Genomic DNA, 15951 nt, shown 5'->3' on the forward strand with positions numbered 1-15951 from the left:
AGCAGAGAACCAGAGAAAAGGAGAAATAGAAGGGAGGCGGGGGAGGAAAATCAAGACTGGGTGGAGGTGGGAGGGGTGGAGCGGCGGCAGCACGTCAAACGCAAAGCGATTGAAATGATGAAATGAACGAAGAGAGTGAGAGAAAGACAGAGCAGACAGCAGAGAGGCAGTGACCTGATTTAAAGTGAAATTTAGCATGGACTGTATGTCTGAGAGGAGGCCGAGGAGGAGGTGCGTGTGTGGGGGGGAGGGGGGGGCTACACGGTGGGGGGAAGAAAAACATGGAAGATGGAGAAAGAGAAATCATAAAAATGGAAATTTAAAGAAAAATGCCTTATGAGAAAGACGGTGGGACCAAATTAGAAAGAAACAGAAAAGAAACAAACAGGGTGGGAATGAGAGGTGGAGGTGGTGGTGGTGGTGGTGTGGGGGGGCGGGGTTTTACAAACAGGGATAAATGATGGGCAGAGTGTTCTCATCGGTCTTCAGTGGACTGCTGAATTCTGTTTGTGGATCTTATTAACGCCCACACAGTATAACAGTGTTTTAGAAGTCTGTTTGAGAAGATTAGCAAAAGAATGAAAGATGTCTCCTGAAAAATGTTATTACTCTGAGCACAGAGGACAAAACAGCTACAAGGAAAAAATAAAAATAAAAACACGCAAAGAAACGAGCAGCAGAGAGCAAGAGACTCGGCGCTGACTCACCTGCTTGTGCATTTCAATGTTCAGGCCGTAGGACATTTCATAATACTGAAACAAAGAGGAGAATCTGTTAGTTCAAGTAATTGTACACATTAAAAGTCTGGAGAGGTTATTTTAAAAAATTCATCTTAAAATCATGGTGATACTTAGAAAATTGTCCGTATTGTTAAAAGCATATACAAAAAATAAGTCTCCAAAACAAGCAAGTTGTTGCAGTAAACTCAAGAAAATCTAAATTATTAATACACATACAGTTGATAAGTGTTTTGAGCTAATGAGAATCGTCTTACAAAATATTTCAGTTTTTGCAAATTAAAACATTTTAAATACAAATCGATCAAATTGTTGACCAAAAGAAAGTAGAAAGAATAAACCTGCAGCTTTTTTATGAGAATTTTAATTTTTAACACACTAACACAGAGATTTCCCTATTTACAGAATACAAATACAAACATCTGTTGCTAGCGGGGTGCACCGATAAATTGGCCGACCGATTAATCGGCTCCGATTTCCTTAATTTGGGGAGATCGGCCGATACTTGCATGAGAAACCGATTTCACCAATTTTTTTTGTTTAGTTTTAACAACAATTGTCTGAACTTCATTTATATTTCAGAACACTACCTCATGGCCAGTTAAAACAAGTTTGTATTGTTTCTAGGATATTGTTCAAGGATTCCCTTGTTTTTCAATAAAATAATATTGGAAAATTGAAGGTGCATTGTGACCTAATAACACCTGACAATGTCGCTTATAAAACAAAATCAGTATCAGCCAAAATCAGAATCAGCAGGTCACACTTTTTAGAAATCGGTGATCGGCCAGAAAACTGCAATCGGTGCACCCCTATCTGTCACAAATATTTTTACAACTATTGGATGAAAATCATCATTACCACATTTTTCGGACTATAAGGCGAATTAAGCGAAACAAGTTCATTTTGGCAGATTCTTGACCGTGTACCACATAAAACCAGTTCGAGGTCAGTAAGCTCAACCAGAATTAATACATAAGGTGCACCAGATTATAAGGCTTACTGTAGATTTTTGAGAAAATTAAAGGATTTTAAATGTGTCTTATTGTCTGAAAAATACAGTACATTTATGTATATCAAGTGATGGAAACATTGCTAGCTTATAGTTAATGTATTTTGCCACATTCTCATTCATTCTTTACAACAAAACTAAAGTAAACAAGAAGTTTTAAATTACCCAACCATATTATCTTTAACCATTTTAAGGTCTTTCCAGTACAAAAAGTATTTTTGTTGTCTGCAAACAACAAAAACTGTACTATTATAGGCACTTAAAGAAAACTGATAAATATAATGAAAAAAAAATAGGTAAGACCAAGCATTGAACCTTGATGCACTCCACATTTAAACCTCCATTTCTTTATGCTATAGACTGAATTTTGCATTCATCAGTTTACTTCTTATATCTGTAGAACTGAACTGCTGAATGAATCATCGTCTTAGAGTAGACGTATATTATTTTCTGTTGATAAGATGTAGGTCTTGCATAAAATACAAACGAGTCGCTGCTTTTCCACACACAATTTCAGCCGTCTCAGATCCCCCAGAAACCTTTTCCTGCCAGTGTCACACAATGGAAGCCCAATTATGTTACACATTACAGCACTCTGAAGGGCCATATGTCCTAAAAGCACATCTCCACTAATTTCATCTTGACTCTGCTGAAAGTCAGTGGCACTAAAATGACTGGAGCATGAATCGGAAGCCAAAAAAGTAAAATCCCAAGTGATGCAGTGAAATTGCCACTGGACAGACTTCTTCAAATAATTATGTCTAATGTGAGCTATTTGACCGTGGCTTTTATCTTAAAGTACAAGGAGAAACTCAGGAGGAGTTGAATGCCACAGAGACAGCCGAGGATCCCTCTCTTCCCTGAGAGACGGACAAAAAGAAGACCATTTAAAAGTCTGAAGCCTCGAGAAGTGACAGTCTGACATTTGCTTTTCAGCGAGGCTGGTAGTGAAGCGAGGAGATTGGCACTTGGGCAGCCAGAACAGGCTGGCAGGATGGAAGAGGAGATGGCAGGGGTCCTCTGTCTCCAGACATCTTTCCTGGCAGCTTGCATGCATGTGTGTGTGTGTGAGTGCAGGTGTGTGTGTGTTTATAGCTACAACTGTGTAGGCGTACACATTATGTGCTTTGGTGTGTGTGTTTCACCGAGCCATGTGCATGCACGCTCCTGTCTGTGTGTGTTTGCCTCTAAGCTTCCATAAATGATGCCTTTCCTGGCAGCGCTGCTTTGCAGTTCTTTGCCAAGTTTCGCCTGTTGCTTAGCAACGTCCAAACTACCCCAAATCATCAGCCAGCAGAGGCGACCTGGCCTGTGCTTGATGCCAGCTACCATCTCCACCCCCTCAGAAGTCCCGACTTTGTGCCAAGATTGCCACATAGCTCTTTTTTGGAACAGGAGGTTCTGGGCAGCCCACTCTCTGTCAGCTGTGGTGATTTCTGGCTCCGGTTACAAGAATACCGAGGCTGGAGGTTTGTAGACTTTTTTTAAAAAGGGACAAAAGTTCAGTCCTTTGTGTTTATCTAGGAAAAAAATGCTGATTGTGCATCCATCAAAGCATTATTAAAGACGTAAGAGTAGAGGAAACACATTTATACTTGTGTGCTTTTGGGTTTTTTATCCTCAATTTTATCAAATCAAGTTCAAATGCTACACAATTACACAATGATAAATGACAGACATGTCCCTGCTTTTAGTATTTTACCTCGTTTCATAATGTAGCTCGATTTTAGTTTGTTTTATATCACTACTTTTACTTTTTATTTTATATGCACCTTATCTGTTTTTCTCTAAAATGGTGGTTCCCAACCCTAGTCCTTGAGGAACACCATCCTGCATGTTGTTGTTTTTTTTCCCCCTACTTTGACACTCCTGATTTGAATGCATGGGTGATTAACAGGCTTCTGCAGAACTTAAGGAAGTAATTAAATAACTGAACCAGATGTGTTGGAGCAGGGAAACAACTAAAACATGCCGGATGGTGTTCCTCGAGGACCAGGACTGGGAACCACTGTATAAATAAAGGCTGAATGAATGTTGAATTTAAAGGAAGAATTATAATTGCCACAGCTTATTTTTTTTGTGACCATCAGTTTTGTCACACAGCAACACATCAACTAATTTAATTTTTTTAACAAATGACAAAACAGTACAGTTTCCCAGCCCCAGATCAACTTGATATTTGTTTTTAACATGCAAGTAAAGCAACACAAAGACGAAACGTTACACACTGGATGTTCCTGCATGGGCCTGTATACTTTGTGTAAAAGCAGTGTTTAGGATAAAACTTCTAATTTAACTAAAGAAATAAGTCATTTTATTTAAATTGGCAGTTTTTCTCTAAACACGATGGACACCTTCTGGAGAAGGTGATGATTCGTTTGTGTGAGCTTGTGTGGTCTTGAGTGGGACTTTTTTTCTGGGTGTTGTTTGGCAGCTGTAAGCAGATGAAAAGGATTTAGGGGGTTGGCAGTGAGTTTGTTGTGAGGAGACGTCGCATGTGTGTTTGCGCGCTCCGTGCTTCTCACCATAACGTAGTGTCTTTGGATCTCGGTCTTCTCCGTGGCCAGCTTCTCACACTCCAGCTTCAAACTGCAACAGAGGAAAAAAAACAGATCATTTGTTTTGGATTTGTCTCGTACCCCAAATAAAAATACACAATGCAATTAGCGACATAACAAATTACTCCTCCAACACTTTTCTCAGCCTCCTCCCTCTTCGCTCCCTTCATCACTCACTTGGGGAGGGGGGAGCAGGGTGACTGGAGTGCTGACAGCCCATTATCACCTCAGAGCAGAGCAGAAATAGACAAAGTCACGCTTGAGGTCTGAAATCCAGCCAGAACTGCAGGGAGGAACATCCAAGGTGTCTCCCTCCTCCTCTTTCTAGACAGTCTATCTGTGGGCCTCCTTTCTCATTTTGCTGTTTTCCTAATTATCAGCTAGTCCTTCTGTCTTTGCATCTGTCCATTTCCTACAACACTTCCCCCACCAGGTTCAATTTTTCAATCATCTTTAAATCACTTATCTCCCCAAGTGTTCAGGACGTCACCTGTTTTATTGTTTCTGGAGATGTACTCTCACACAAAAGAACAAACATAAGACGAGATCAGCCTCTCTTGTGTTTTTAATAAATCTGTTTTACCCAACACTCAAACTGGTCCCTAACATCTTATAAAACCAGACAATGTCAACGGTGAATTACGCACAAAAACACAAAAAATACTGGAGCCCAGTTTGAACTGTGCTATATAGTACAAACTAAAGTATTAAACTAAGTTCAAAGTAATATTTAAGTTTTAAAAAAGTGTCTAAGTGATAAAAGTGGAATAAGTATGAAAGATAAAAACTATTTTGCCATTTAAAAATATATAATTTTAAAATCAGTTTATATTTGGTCAAGAACATCTAGTTCAAGCAGAATAAAACAGGTTGTTGTTGTTTTTTATTACGTTCCTTGAATGTCGCACAAAAGTTTGTTTGAGGAGTGTTGCGCATGGGTGCCATGTGGCAGGTTCACAACTTACTATTTTTGTGCTAGGTGTCAATCTTGTTCAGCTTTGTTTTGTATTGGATTAAGCATTTTATTTTGCCCAGTCAGATGGGAGTGGGAGAGATTAATGGTACGCTGCATGAAACGTGGGTCAGTGTGGAAACCAGACAAGGCAGAGCTAACAGCGACGCAGACGTGGGACAACAACAGAGTAAAGCTATCCATTACAACGGTTAATGCGGAGTTGCTGACTGCAACAGACTTTAAGAAGTATATTAAAAGGTAAAAACCTTTGTATGTTTTATGCTGTTTCAGAATGATGCAGTGTGTAAATGAAAACCATGCTAAGTGCAACTAGCATTTTAGCATGCTAGTACAATGCAGCAGCTCCGGTTATTGTATGCTGAAATGTAAAGCCCAACATTTGTGGCTGGTTAAGCTCTTACTGGCTCCATATGAGAAGCCAGTGTGTTTTACTAAAGAATATATAGGACTGAGAGCTGTTAATGTGTACAGTGGATCAGGAGCTAATCTCTAGACCTGGTAGATGATTAGAAGTTCCCCATTCAGCCGTTGGGTTCCCTCCGTTGAGGCTTGCTGCAATCTAACCTATTGGTTAATTTTTTAGCTACATGGTACGGGCGCTATAATACAAGTACAAAAAATTAATACATATGAAAAACAATACAAAATAAAACAAACTTTTCAGATGTATTCAGGTCTAAAACCAGAAACCCTTCTTTTTATGCAAATATTGTACGTATAGATAGATAAATACTTTATTAATCCCAAGGGGGGCGAGATTTTCATAAACAGCCCCGGTATGAGAGAGTTGTAACATGATTTACGCAGGAAGTACCAGAAGTGCATTTTGTTATGTTATGTTGTTTGTCATATGCAGGTTAACACGGTCAACAATGCAATGAAATGTTTCTTTTGGCTCGCTAAAAAACACAAAAACAAACAAGAAGTACTAAAGCATGCAATAAGTGTACAAAATAAAGTACCAAAAAGTGGAAAGGTAAATACAATATTTACACGGTCCAAAATACAGTAAACAAGAACATGGTAGAATATAACGGTGCAAGTAGAATGACTTTGTATGAATAAGTATTTCATAGGTAGCAATATAAGCTAAAATACACGTGATATAATATATATATACATCCTTCATACACAAATTCATCTACTCATTTTAAAACTACTCTGGTTTAATTTGAAGCTGGTTTTGTGTGTGTGTGTGTGTGGGGGGGGGGGGGGGGGGTTGTAGCACTTGCAAAGACTAGATTTTGTTTATAGGGAGACACCTAGTTGCAGACTCTGAGCTGCTCCTGTTTTTAACATCTCCTCACTTGCATGACCAGCTGAAACACCTTGAACCCACCCCCACACAACATGTGCATGACAGCTTTGGTGCAAGCTGCCATTTATGAGACCAACAAGCATAAACTTTGTGTTACCTTTCCATCTCTTGCTACAGAAACACACTCCTCTGCTCCTCCACTGACTCCTCACTCCCTCTGAAGCAATCTGCTACATTTTGGGCTTTTGGCAGTTTACACAAACTTGTTTGCAGGCGGCAGATAGAAGGGACATTGGGGGGTGCGCGGAAGGAGGAAAATTAGAATATGATTAATACCGCAACATTACCCCCAGCCGCAACAGGTAATAACGTCCCCATTTGCTCCTTTTCTGCCGTGCTGCGTGCACACACACTCATAATTGACTCATTTATCATTGCCAGCCAGTTGAGCCGACGAGGGAGGAGAAGGAGAAACGCAGGACACAAAATGAGGTGGTGGGGAAAGAAATGCAGTGAGGATTAAACCCCCACACTATATTTTTTATAAAAGGTGGAATTGCATCTTGGCAGAAGTCATTCACAGCTAGGTGGGAAATAAATGCAACTGTTAGGTGTTCACAGGAGAACAACCTCTGGAAATGTTAGTGTTTGTTCAAGATTTATAATAAAAATTTAAACAAAGTAGGTTTCCATGAAGACGCTGTCGTTTCCATGCATAGGGTTGCCAGATATGAAACTGTGAACTTTAGAACTGCTGCTTTAAAATTATAGTATTTTCACCTAAACAGTCATGTGTTGACTAAAGGTATTCTATGAGGAGATGTGTGTAGTGTTTGGTGAACATGTGCACAGAAAAGGAGGGGGTAAAAAATAAAATAAACAACTGTTTAAAGTTATCTGGCAACCCTGAGCCGGCTCAGCTGATTTAATTGTCATGCAGTGTCTGCATGATTCCAGTTAGTGCAAACTGGTGAATACACAAATTTCCCTTTGGACTCTGGATTTGATTGGTTTTGTTCTTACATGCTGAAAAAGGGCGAGTAGCACAAAAACACTCTGCCCTCTGCCATTTATTATAACTATTCTTAGTACAGAAAAACTTTGGACTGCAGCCGCCTGTAGTGCGCATGTGCAACATCACACTTTCATTCAACCTTTATTTCTACAGGTTAGTCTCATTGAGTCACGAGGACTTATTTACAAGAGAGACTTGTTTTAACAAAGAATGATGACAACAATAGGCGGTCATATAAAAAGCATAAGGTGGTATAAAATACTAAAAACAGGAACATGTCTGCGTTGGTTGTGGCCATGAACTTAGCACAGCATGTGACACCTCTGCATTGGGGTTCCCTGAAAATCTCCACTCTGAGCCCTGGACTCAGAAACCTTCGATTTCAGTGAGAACGAGGGCTGTTGTCATGTAAATGAATGTCTGAACCGTTTCAGTTTTTGAATATTTAATAATCAAAAAATAAAAACAAAAAACTTGGGATGAGCTTTGAGAAGAATGACAAGCTTTTATCCTGGATTTAAATGGGAGTTCTTTATGCAGCTGTGACTAGGAGTCGTTTTCAGTAGTATTTAATCAGCTGATTTCATTTTTTTTTTTTTAAATACCAATTAAAAAGGTTTAAATGATTATTGTGCCGATTTAGATATCTTTTACTAATTGGCTTTTATAAAGTATGTGAATGTTTCTGTTCAGTGCCCTGCGACACCTTCTGTTGTGACTCGGTGCTATATAAATAAACTGAATTGAACTGAATTAGAAAGCTTATTGAAAAGGTGTCACGTACTCTATTTATGCACATATTGTTTAAGCTTCAACAAGAAAATATTTAGCTTTTTTATTTTGGTAATATCTGATTACTGAAGCATCTCTTTCCCCTCGTTCAGTAAAGCTAAAAATAAAACAAATAAAAAGTCGATTTAATTTTCAACACTAGATGTTCTTGTTCAGTAACAATTTGGAAAGGCCCTTCATACAAATCATCTTATTCTGGGAGATTTTGTGAAAGAAAATATATATTTTTAGGGTACTTTGAAACGATCAACTCACAGCTGAATTGTTATTGTAATAAGGAAAACTTTGGATCATCAAATGTAAGTTTTTGAAAATGAGTGGCAGTAAGTCAGCTAATAAATCCCATTACAGAGGGGCAGAGTAAAAGAACGTCATAGTCTTATCTGTAAAATGATCCATCTGCTTTTGGCACACCAGAAACTTAACAACAGTCAGAAGGCTGCACAACTGATGCACAAACACACTGAAACTAGACTGACACCTGTGATTAGGGATGCACGATATTATCGGCATGGTATCGGTATCGGCTGATATTAGCGTTAAAGTTCAATATCGAACATTCCATCAAAATAACTCACTGATATAAAATACACTGTTTCTGTATGATAACCCAGTGACAAGGATGCCTGCAGCGCCAGCACAACATGATGACGTCACGTGCGCCTACCTGATCTCACGGCGGAGAGGAAAATTCAAAATGTCGGCTGTGTGGAAGTTTTATTTTTCGTTGGTGAGGATGTCGGATTCTGAAGGTTTTTGAACTACGTTGAGTCTCGCTACATCGTCCACAGTCTGAGATATTTTTCCGACATAACCTTACCCGAGTTACAAGCCGTCATTTCCGACGTAATTGAGAAGCTAATAGCTGATAGCACTTGGGTGAGTTTTACCACAGACATTTGGACGTAATGTTAGCCCCGTTAGCATGATTAGTCTTACGGCACAATGGATAGACAAAATCTTTGAACTTAAAAGGCTGTCCTTCATGCACAGGAGTGCAGAGGATCCCACACTGCACCTAGGAACCTGGAGCAAGTCTCCACAAGTGAGACAGCATCGCAGGTGACTAATGCTAATAACATTTAACACTTTTCATTTAATATAAGTTAAAGTGCTATGCATATCATATGGCTGTTATTGAATATATGTCACCAGCTTTTACGCAATTTTTGTATAATAAGTCTAAATAAGAGGGTTATGTTCTGAAAAAAGAAAGTATATAAAATATCGGTATCAGTTATCGGCTAAGTTTTAACATATCGGATATCGGCCAAAAATCCAATATTGCGCATCCCTACCTGTGATTACAGGAATGACCTCAAGGTCGTCCTAATAAAGCAATAACCATTTACAAAATGAACTTTAAGGAATGAAATTACAGCTTGCCTGTGTGTGTGTGTTTGTGTTGCCATTAAGTCACTGCAGGAGAATAAAAGAGTTGGAGAGGAGGAGAAAACGAGGGGAGGAGGGGAGAAGAGTGGCAAGCAGGAAGTAGGGATTTCATGCTGAAATGATTGCCTGTAATAATTAGTCTTTGGCAGAGAACCATTTACAGAGAGGGAGGGAGAGAAGTTTCAAAGGATAAAAAGAGGGAGAGAGACAGCAAATCACCGAGGAAACAAGATTGAGTGAGCAGGCAGGAGATGAGGAAGCAACCAGGAAAGAGCAGATATGAATCGCACGTGTGTGTGTGTGTGTGTTTACGTGTGTGCTACGGTGGGCTTCGGATCCCCCAATCTTTCACTGGCGGTGACAGGAGATAAGATGATCAGCTGAATGTGCTACAAATCTGCAGGCTGCCAGCTTTTAGACAGCTCTGTCAGTGCTGCACAGCTACACACACATATACACACAAATATTGTTCATACACACACACCAGTTGAAGCATTAGGGTGTGCATGTGAATTAACAGTCAACGACGGCTGTATATATGTAAGCACGCTGAATTTAAATGTAAACATGAGCAGTAATTTAGTATGTACATCCACACAGAAACGCTAACAGTGATTTACTACACATTTTAATGAAGGTCCGTAGACATTGAAATGTCTAATTCTGAAGATTGTAGAAAAGAAATATAAAAAAAACATTTTAGTTATGTTTGAAACAAGTCATTAGATATTTTTAAAATGACACTTTTTCCTATTCGCTCATTAGTTTAGAATTTTGTATTGGTGCTTTTATAAGAAGCACAAGTCCCGCGCTTTGCTTTAAAAGATTTCTGTTTCTCAGCCTATTCAAAATAGGTTTCAATTTTAATTAACAGTTCAGAAGATTATATTTACATAAAAAAAACAGAATTAACTAGATGGTGGAGGGAAATGAGACCACCACTACATCATATACAAAACACTTAAATATATACAACAATGTTCAGTCAGGTCATCCGGATGGTTTCTTTTGTTGCTGAGACGTTTTGTCCTTCATCCAAAGGACTTCTTCAGTCTGAGGAGCCACCAAACAAAACTGATTCCCACAAACAGCACAATCCCAGAGTGGGGGAAAAAAAGAGTTTGCTGGTGATAAGATGGCCTCCAGGGCCCACCCTCTCCCCCCATCAACTCCTCTAAAGGCAGCCATGCCAAAGTGGTTCAAAACACCAAAGTTCATGCGCATCAATCCAGGCACAAATCCAGCAATGCCGAATGAGGGACGAAGCATCTCGGAAAAAAAGGAGGCTGTGATGACCTGACTGAACATTGTTGGATTTATGCCTGGATTAATGAAGATGAACTTTGGTGACTTAAATATATAATTCCTCAGAATCTGATAAAATCTTGTTTTATTTGATCAACAGTGCAGCACAAAAAAACTTTTATTTTGGAGTTAGCAAATCCAAAACTAATATTCCTTCAGCTAAAAAAAACAAGCAATCAGCTGAACCATTACCCAGTCTGACATGAGTCCAAACAAAGAGATGGAGACCTTGCGCTGATGTAGTGGCCTTATCCTGATAATAGTTCTGCTCCGATCATGATGCATGTGTGGTATAGGTTTTGTCATCTTGCTTATCCACTAGGGTTTGCCAGTCTTAAATGACAAGCATCTGCAGCTCTGATTTTTGTGGCAGTGATGACTTCTTGCACTGCAGTATACACCTCTTCTATTTAAAAAGGTAGAGCAAACAAAAAGGATTGAGTCAAACCACCCTATTGGGCTGTGGTGAACACTGTAGACCCCGAGTGCTGCAGCAGAACCAAAAATAGTATGAATATGAGCATGTTTGCCTACACAAACATAGAAGCTTCAACAACCATGTTTCCAGTCTTGTAGTGTCAGAAGCATTTGGCGACCCAGCCAGCCTCAATGTATGCAACTCTTTATTTTATGTCTCTATTGATCAATCGCTCCTCTCAGCCAATCTTCTAGACCCCCAGTCCTCCAGGGTACACATAAGAAGCTCCACCCATTTTGCCTGTGCACCTTTTCTTCATCTATCAAGGGTACGAACGAGAGCAAACACACAGACACACACCTCGACGCACACAACAAACATAAAGCTAGCCAAATGTAACTCAAATTCCTGTTATACTTACACTAAAGGCTCGTTTTTCATAAATGTTTCACGCACGCTTAGATTTAAGACAGGAGAATGTTTTATGACCAAACCAACCCACGAGTGAAATGCACATGCAGCTGTAAAGAAACCAGAAGCATGGCAACGTCAATGCCCTATAGTACACTAGATATAATTTTATTGCTGTGTGTGAAACTGTTAAAACAAGTTTTGTTAAATTATGACTGCGCACAGTGAAATATATAGCAATTTATTGCGATGAACCACAAATCAGGCATAATGGTTTGTGCAGTTCAAAGACCACAACTTAGGAGTTTGAAAGCAAAATCAACTATTTTAGTTTCTGAGATGGAAATCAAGTCGGAACGGCTGCAGCAGGCACCAACCACACACTGATTCATCCCAGGAAACCAAACTCCACATCCCACAGTACTCAAATCAACCACTGGTAAACGTCACATGACACGCTGTGAAATCTTGTTGGGTTGGAGCTGATCGGACAAGACAAGAAGAAGATATTCAATGCAATTCAATTCAATTCAAAAATACTTTATTAATCCCAAAGGGAAATTAAATGTTGTAACTCGTTATCCTTGTTTCATTAAGAGATGTAGATACTGATGGCTGTAAGCAGGAACGATCTCTTGTAAAGGTCCGTCCCACAGTAGATCTGAAGAAACTGGCACAGATGCCGAGCAACCCGTCCACCCAGACTCTGCTGGCCTCTCGGTTCTTCCAGGGGACTGCCCGAATACCGGGCAGAACTCCTCCCAGAGCGATGACCACTTCTCCCAGCTGCCTGCCGAGCTCCTCGTCGCAGTGGACAGTTGGCTGCAGGTGCCGGGGAATGATCCTGGTCCTTCTGCTGTCACGAGCCACGTTTCCTGCCATTTCCAGGATCTCAGTGGTGAGGCACTCGAGCACAGCCGGAAGGGAGATGGGAATGCATCTCTGGCACCTCCTTTTCAACTCGTGAGACTTGGGGCTGTAGCTGAGATATTATTTGAGCTTTTCAGATGTTAATCAGCTGCTGTTTGTTGTTAAAAAAAGAAAGGAAAAAAAACTTGTTGCCATGGTTACACATCATAACAAATGTCCAAAACTAAAAAATGTTTCAGTAAAAATCCTTTCAGTTGCACAACATCCGATACCGGAGGAAACAATCATCCAAAAAAGTGATTTCATCCAAAAAAAGAGGAATTAAAGTTTCCAACAGCAAAATCTAAGAATGAAAGTAACAGAGCTGCTCCAACATGCAGCCACCATGTGAGGTGTGTGAAGTTCACCTGTGTGTGTTCATTTTGAATAGAGCAAGCTGCTTGTTGAGTTTTGAAGATGTTTTGCTTCTTCTAATGGAGCATTATCAATTCAAAGTTGTTGAGTTCTAAACATAGAACATTTCACTTACTGTATATCATCTTACCACATCTATGAATGCCACAGCTAAACAATTTATGCAGATTATGTCACAAACTGTTTTGATAAATTCAGTAGAAATGGATGACTGTGATCCTTATGTACTGGCATTCCCAACATGACTGGCAATATTAAAATAGTATGCATTATAATTCTTTGTTACCCTAATATCAATGTTAAGACTTCCTTTTCATTATTTTTAATGGCAGTTACAACATAAATTTGGCCTGGTTAGTGACAATAATCACAGCCTAAAATGCTGGAATAAAGATTCTTTGCTTTAGACTAACAAAGAGTTTCTGCCAATTTAGCATATTTTTTTTTTCCCCCATGGCTAGAGATTTATACACTGGTTTATTACTTGTTTAAAAATGCAAAATGTTAGAATAAATTTGTGGGAAAGAGTTAACCTGTTGATAAGCATTTATGTATTATTATTATTATTATTATTATTATTATTATTATTATTATTATTATTATTATTATTATTATTATGGCTAAACATAAATTGTATAGATCTCCAACCACAGAAAATCTTGTGAAAACCGAACAGTTTGTGAATCAGTGGTCCCTGCTGCTGTGTAGTATTTGGGCAGAGATGAGGAGAGGGACTCTTTAGTGAAGAGTGGCAGCATATTAGTGGTAAGTGGAGAGCCCATCTGACTCTGCAGAGCACACACACATGCATGTACCAGTGTGTGTGCATGTGTGTGTGTGTGTGCAGACAGAAAATTACAGTAATGAGAGCTCTATCAGCAGCTCCTCCTGTTTCCCTTCAGTTTTCTTCCTCTAATCAAAGCAACAAAATGTATGAAGCAACACACAAGTTTTGAAGTCACACACAAACACACACACACACACACACACAGGCTCCAGTTGCCGACACAAAGTACAGTTGCTCAGTTGTCCAAATCTCTTTGTCTATTTCCTGTCGTCTAATCCTTCATCCATCAGCATTTAACCAGCTAACCCAAAGTAAAAATACACAATTAGGTACTACTATTTCAAGACTGTATCTATTTGTATGTGGAGATGAACGGGGAGGCTCAAATAAAGACCGTCAGGACACGCTTCAGATTGGTAGTGATCCTGAATGCATCAGTGTGTTTGTGTCTGGACGTTCGGGTCATGTTTTCCCTGAAGGGTGAATAGAGTCCAAGTGGGTCTGATTACATGAAGGTGCAGCCTGCAATCAGAGATGTGGCTCTGTGCTACAACCTGTTGGATTAAACAAGGCTGCTGCTAATCCTGCAAGCCTTAGCTGGTCTTTTCCAAAACTGCAGCCAAACTGAACTCTTTATAGCCATGGTTGGTAAGCAAACTGTCTTCCAACAGCATGCAGGAGGTACACCATTATGGAAAAAATCTAGTTTTACTGTGCACTTGCCTTTTCCCCCTACATAAGTGTTGTTTTATGGCCTTTAAGTAGCATAAAAAAGAGAAGTTGACATGCATGAATGACCTACTTGGCGACTACTATAGACACAGTCATAAAAGCCTTCAGTCAGCAGAAAGTAATACATTTACTAGATTTCTCAGCTGCTGGCTAATATTAAAAACATCAAACAGCTGAAATATAATTTAAATTGCAGTATATAAACGGACAGCATCTTAGTAAGTTAATAAGGAACAATATGTGAACTCTGATGGTACATTTGCTAATAAAACAATAATACTAATATTAAAGTAGCAATAAAACACGTTAAATAGTAGAATTATTGAAAGATTGATGTGTAAAGATGTTTTATTTTCACTATGGCTCTTTAAAATAATGAATATCTTCTATAATTTGGAATTTTCAAAAAAATGTAGTGATTACTTTTTGTTAATTGATTTAATTGGGTTTCATTTAATTGTTAATTGAAGTGGGTTGGAAAGATTGTAAAACAACAATGCATTATCACCTAGTTGAAGATCAGCAGCAGCTCTGAACAACATATTTTAATTTTCTTTCTTCCGACTCAAAGACAGCAGTATATCAGCGTCGAACAAACGCTGAGCACCTGCCGACGTTTACTGCAGATTTTAAATCATTTATCAATGTGTTCAACCAGTCATTCAAATTAACAAGCTTCCCTGCCAGAATAAACATGCACTTGACAGAGCCACAAAAAGACGTTTAATAACAAAAGCTGTTCTGCTACCTGTTTGTATTGTTACGGTTTATGACTACAGCATTTGTTCTCTGCTCTAATCATTCATATTGAATTATTCGGATATATTTCTGCAATAACAACAGCTTGTGTGTTGTTCGAGAAGCCTGAAAGATGGTTAAACAAGCTTCCTAAACATTTTTTATTAAAAAATGCCTTACATATCCAGGTTTTTCCAGTCTATTTTAGGACCATTTTTTTCTTCTTCATAGAAAAGCAGAAACGTTCACTACGAATTTATCAGAATCAAAATCAGAATAAACTTTATTGGCATTTGATATAGAAATTATTATTTTAATGCTTTTATGTCAATCTAGACCTATATTACACTTATTTAAACACACTTATACAACGTGTTATTCACATATTAGGGATTGTATTTTGTATTATGTTTTCAAACATATACTTTGTGTGTGTGTGTTGCTTATAATATTTAGACACTCTTTGATGGTTTGCAGAAGGGACGAGGAGTGCTCTTTAGGAATGCTTTAATAAGCATTAGGAGTGCTCTTGACCT

The 15951-nt window shown here is 38.9% G+C and overlaps 1 protein-coding gene across 1 annotated transcript in view; it reads right to left on the minus strand.

Annotated features, from left to right (window-relative positions):
* tle2a (TLE family member 2, transcriptional corepressor a) overlaps positions 1-15951 on the minus strand; it is a 53304-nt gene that overhangs the window by 15848 nt on the left and 21505 nt on the right. Inside the window, exons 3-4 of the mRNA XM_037674254.1 lie at positions 4275-4338; positions 708-752 (exon numbers count right to left, since the gene is read on the minus strand). Coding sequence (XP_037530182.1) covers positions 708-752; positions 4275-4338 — 109 coding nt within the window. The remainder of the gene's footprint in view (positions 1-707; positions 753-4274; positions 4339-15951) is intronic.

Source organism: Nematolebias whitei, chromosome 3 (genome assembly GCF_014905685.2).
Source record: "Nematolebias whitei isolate Nwh7 chromosome 3, NemWhi1, whole genome shotgun sequence".
Taxonomy (NCBI): domain Eukaryota; kingdom Metazoa; phylum Chordata; class Actinopteri; order Cyprinodontiformes; family Rivulidae; genus Nematolebias; species Nematolebias whitei.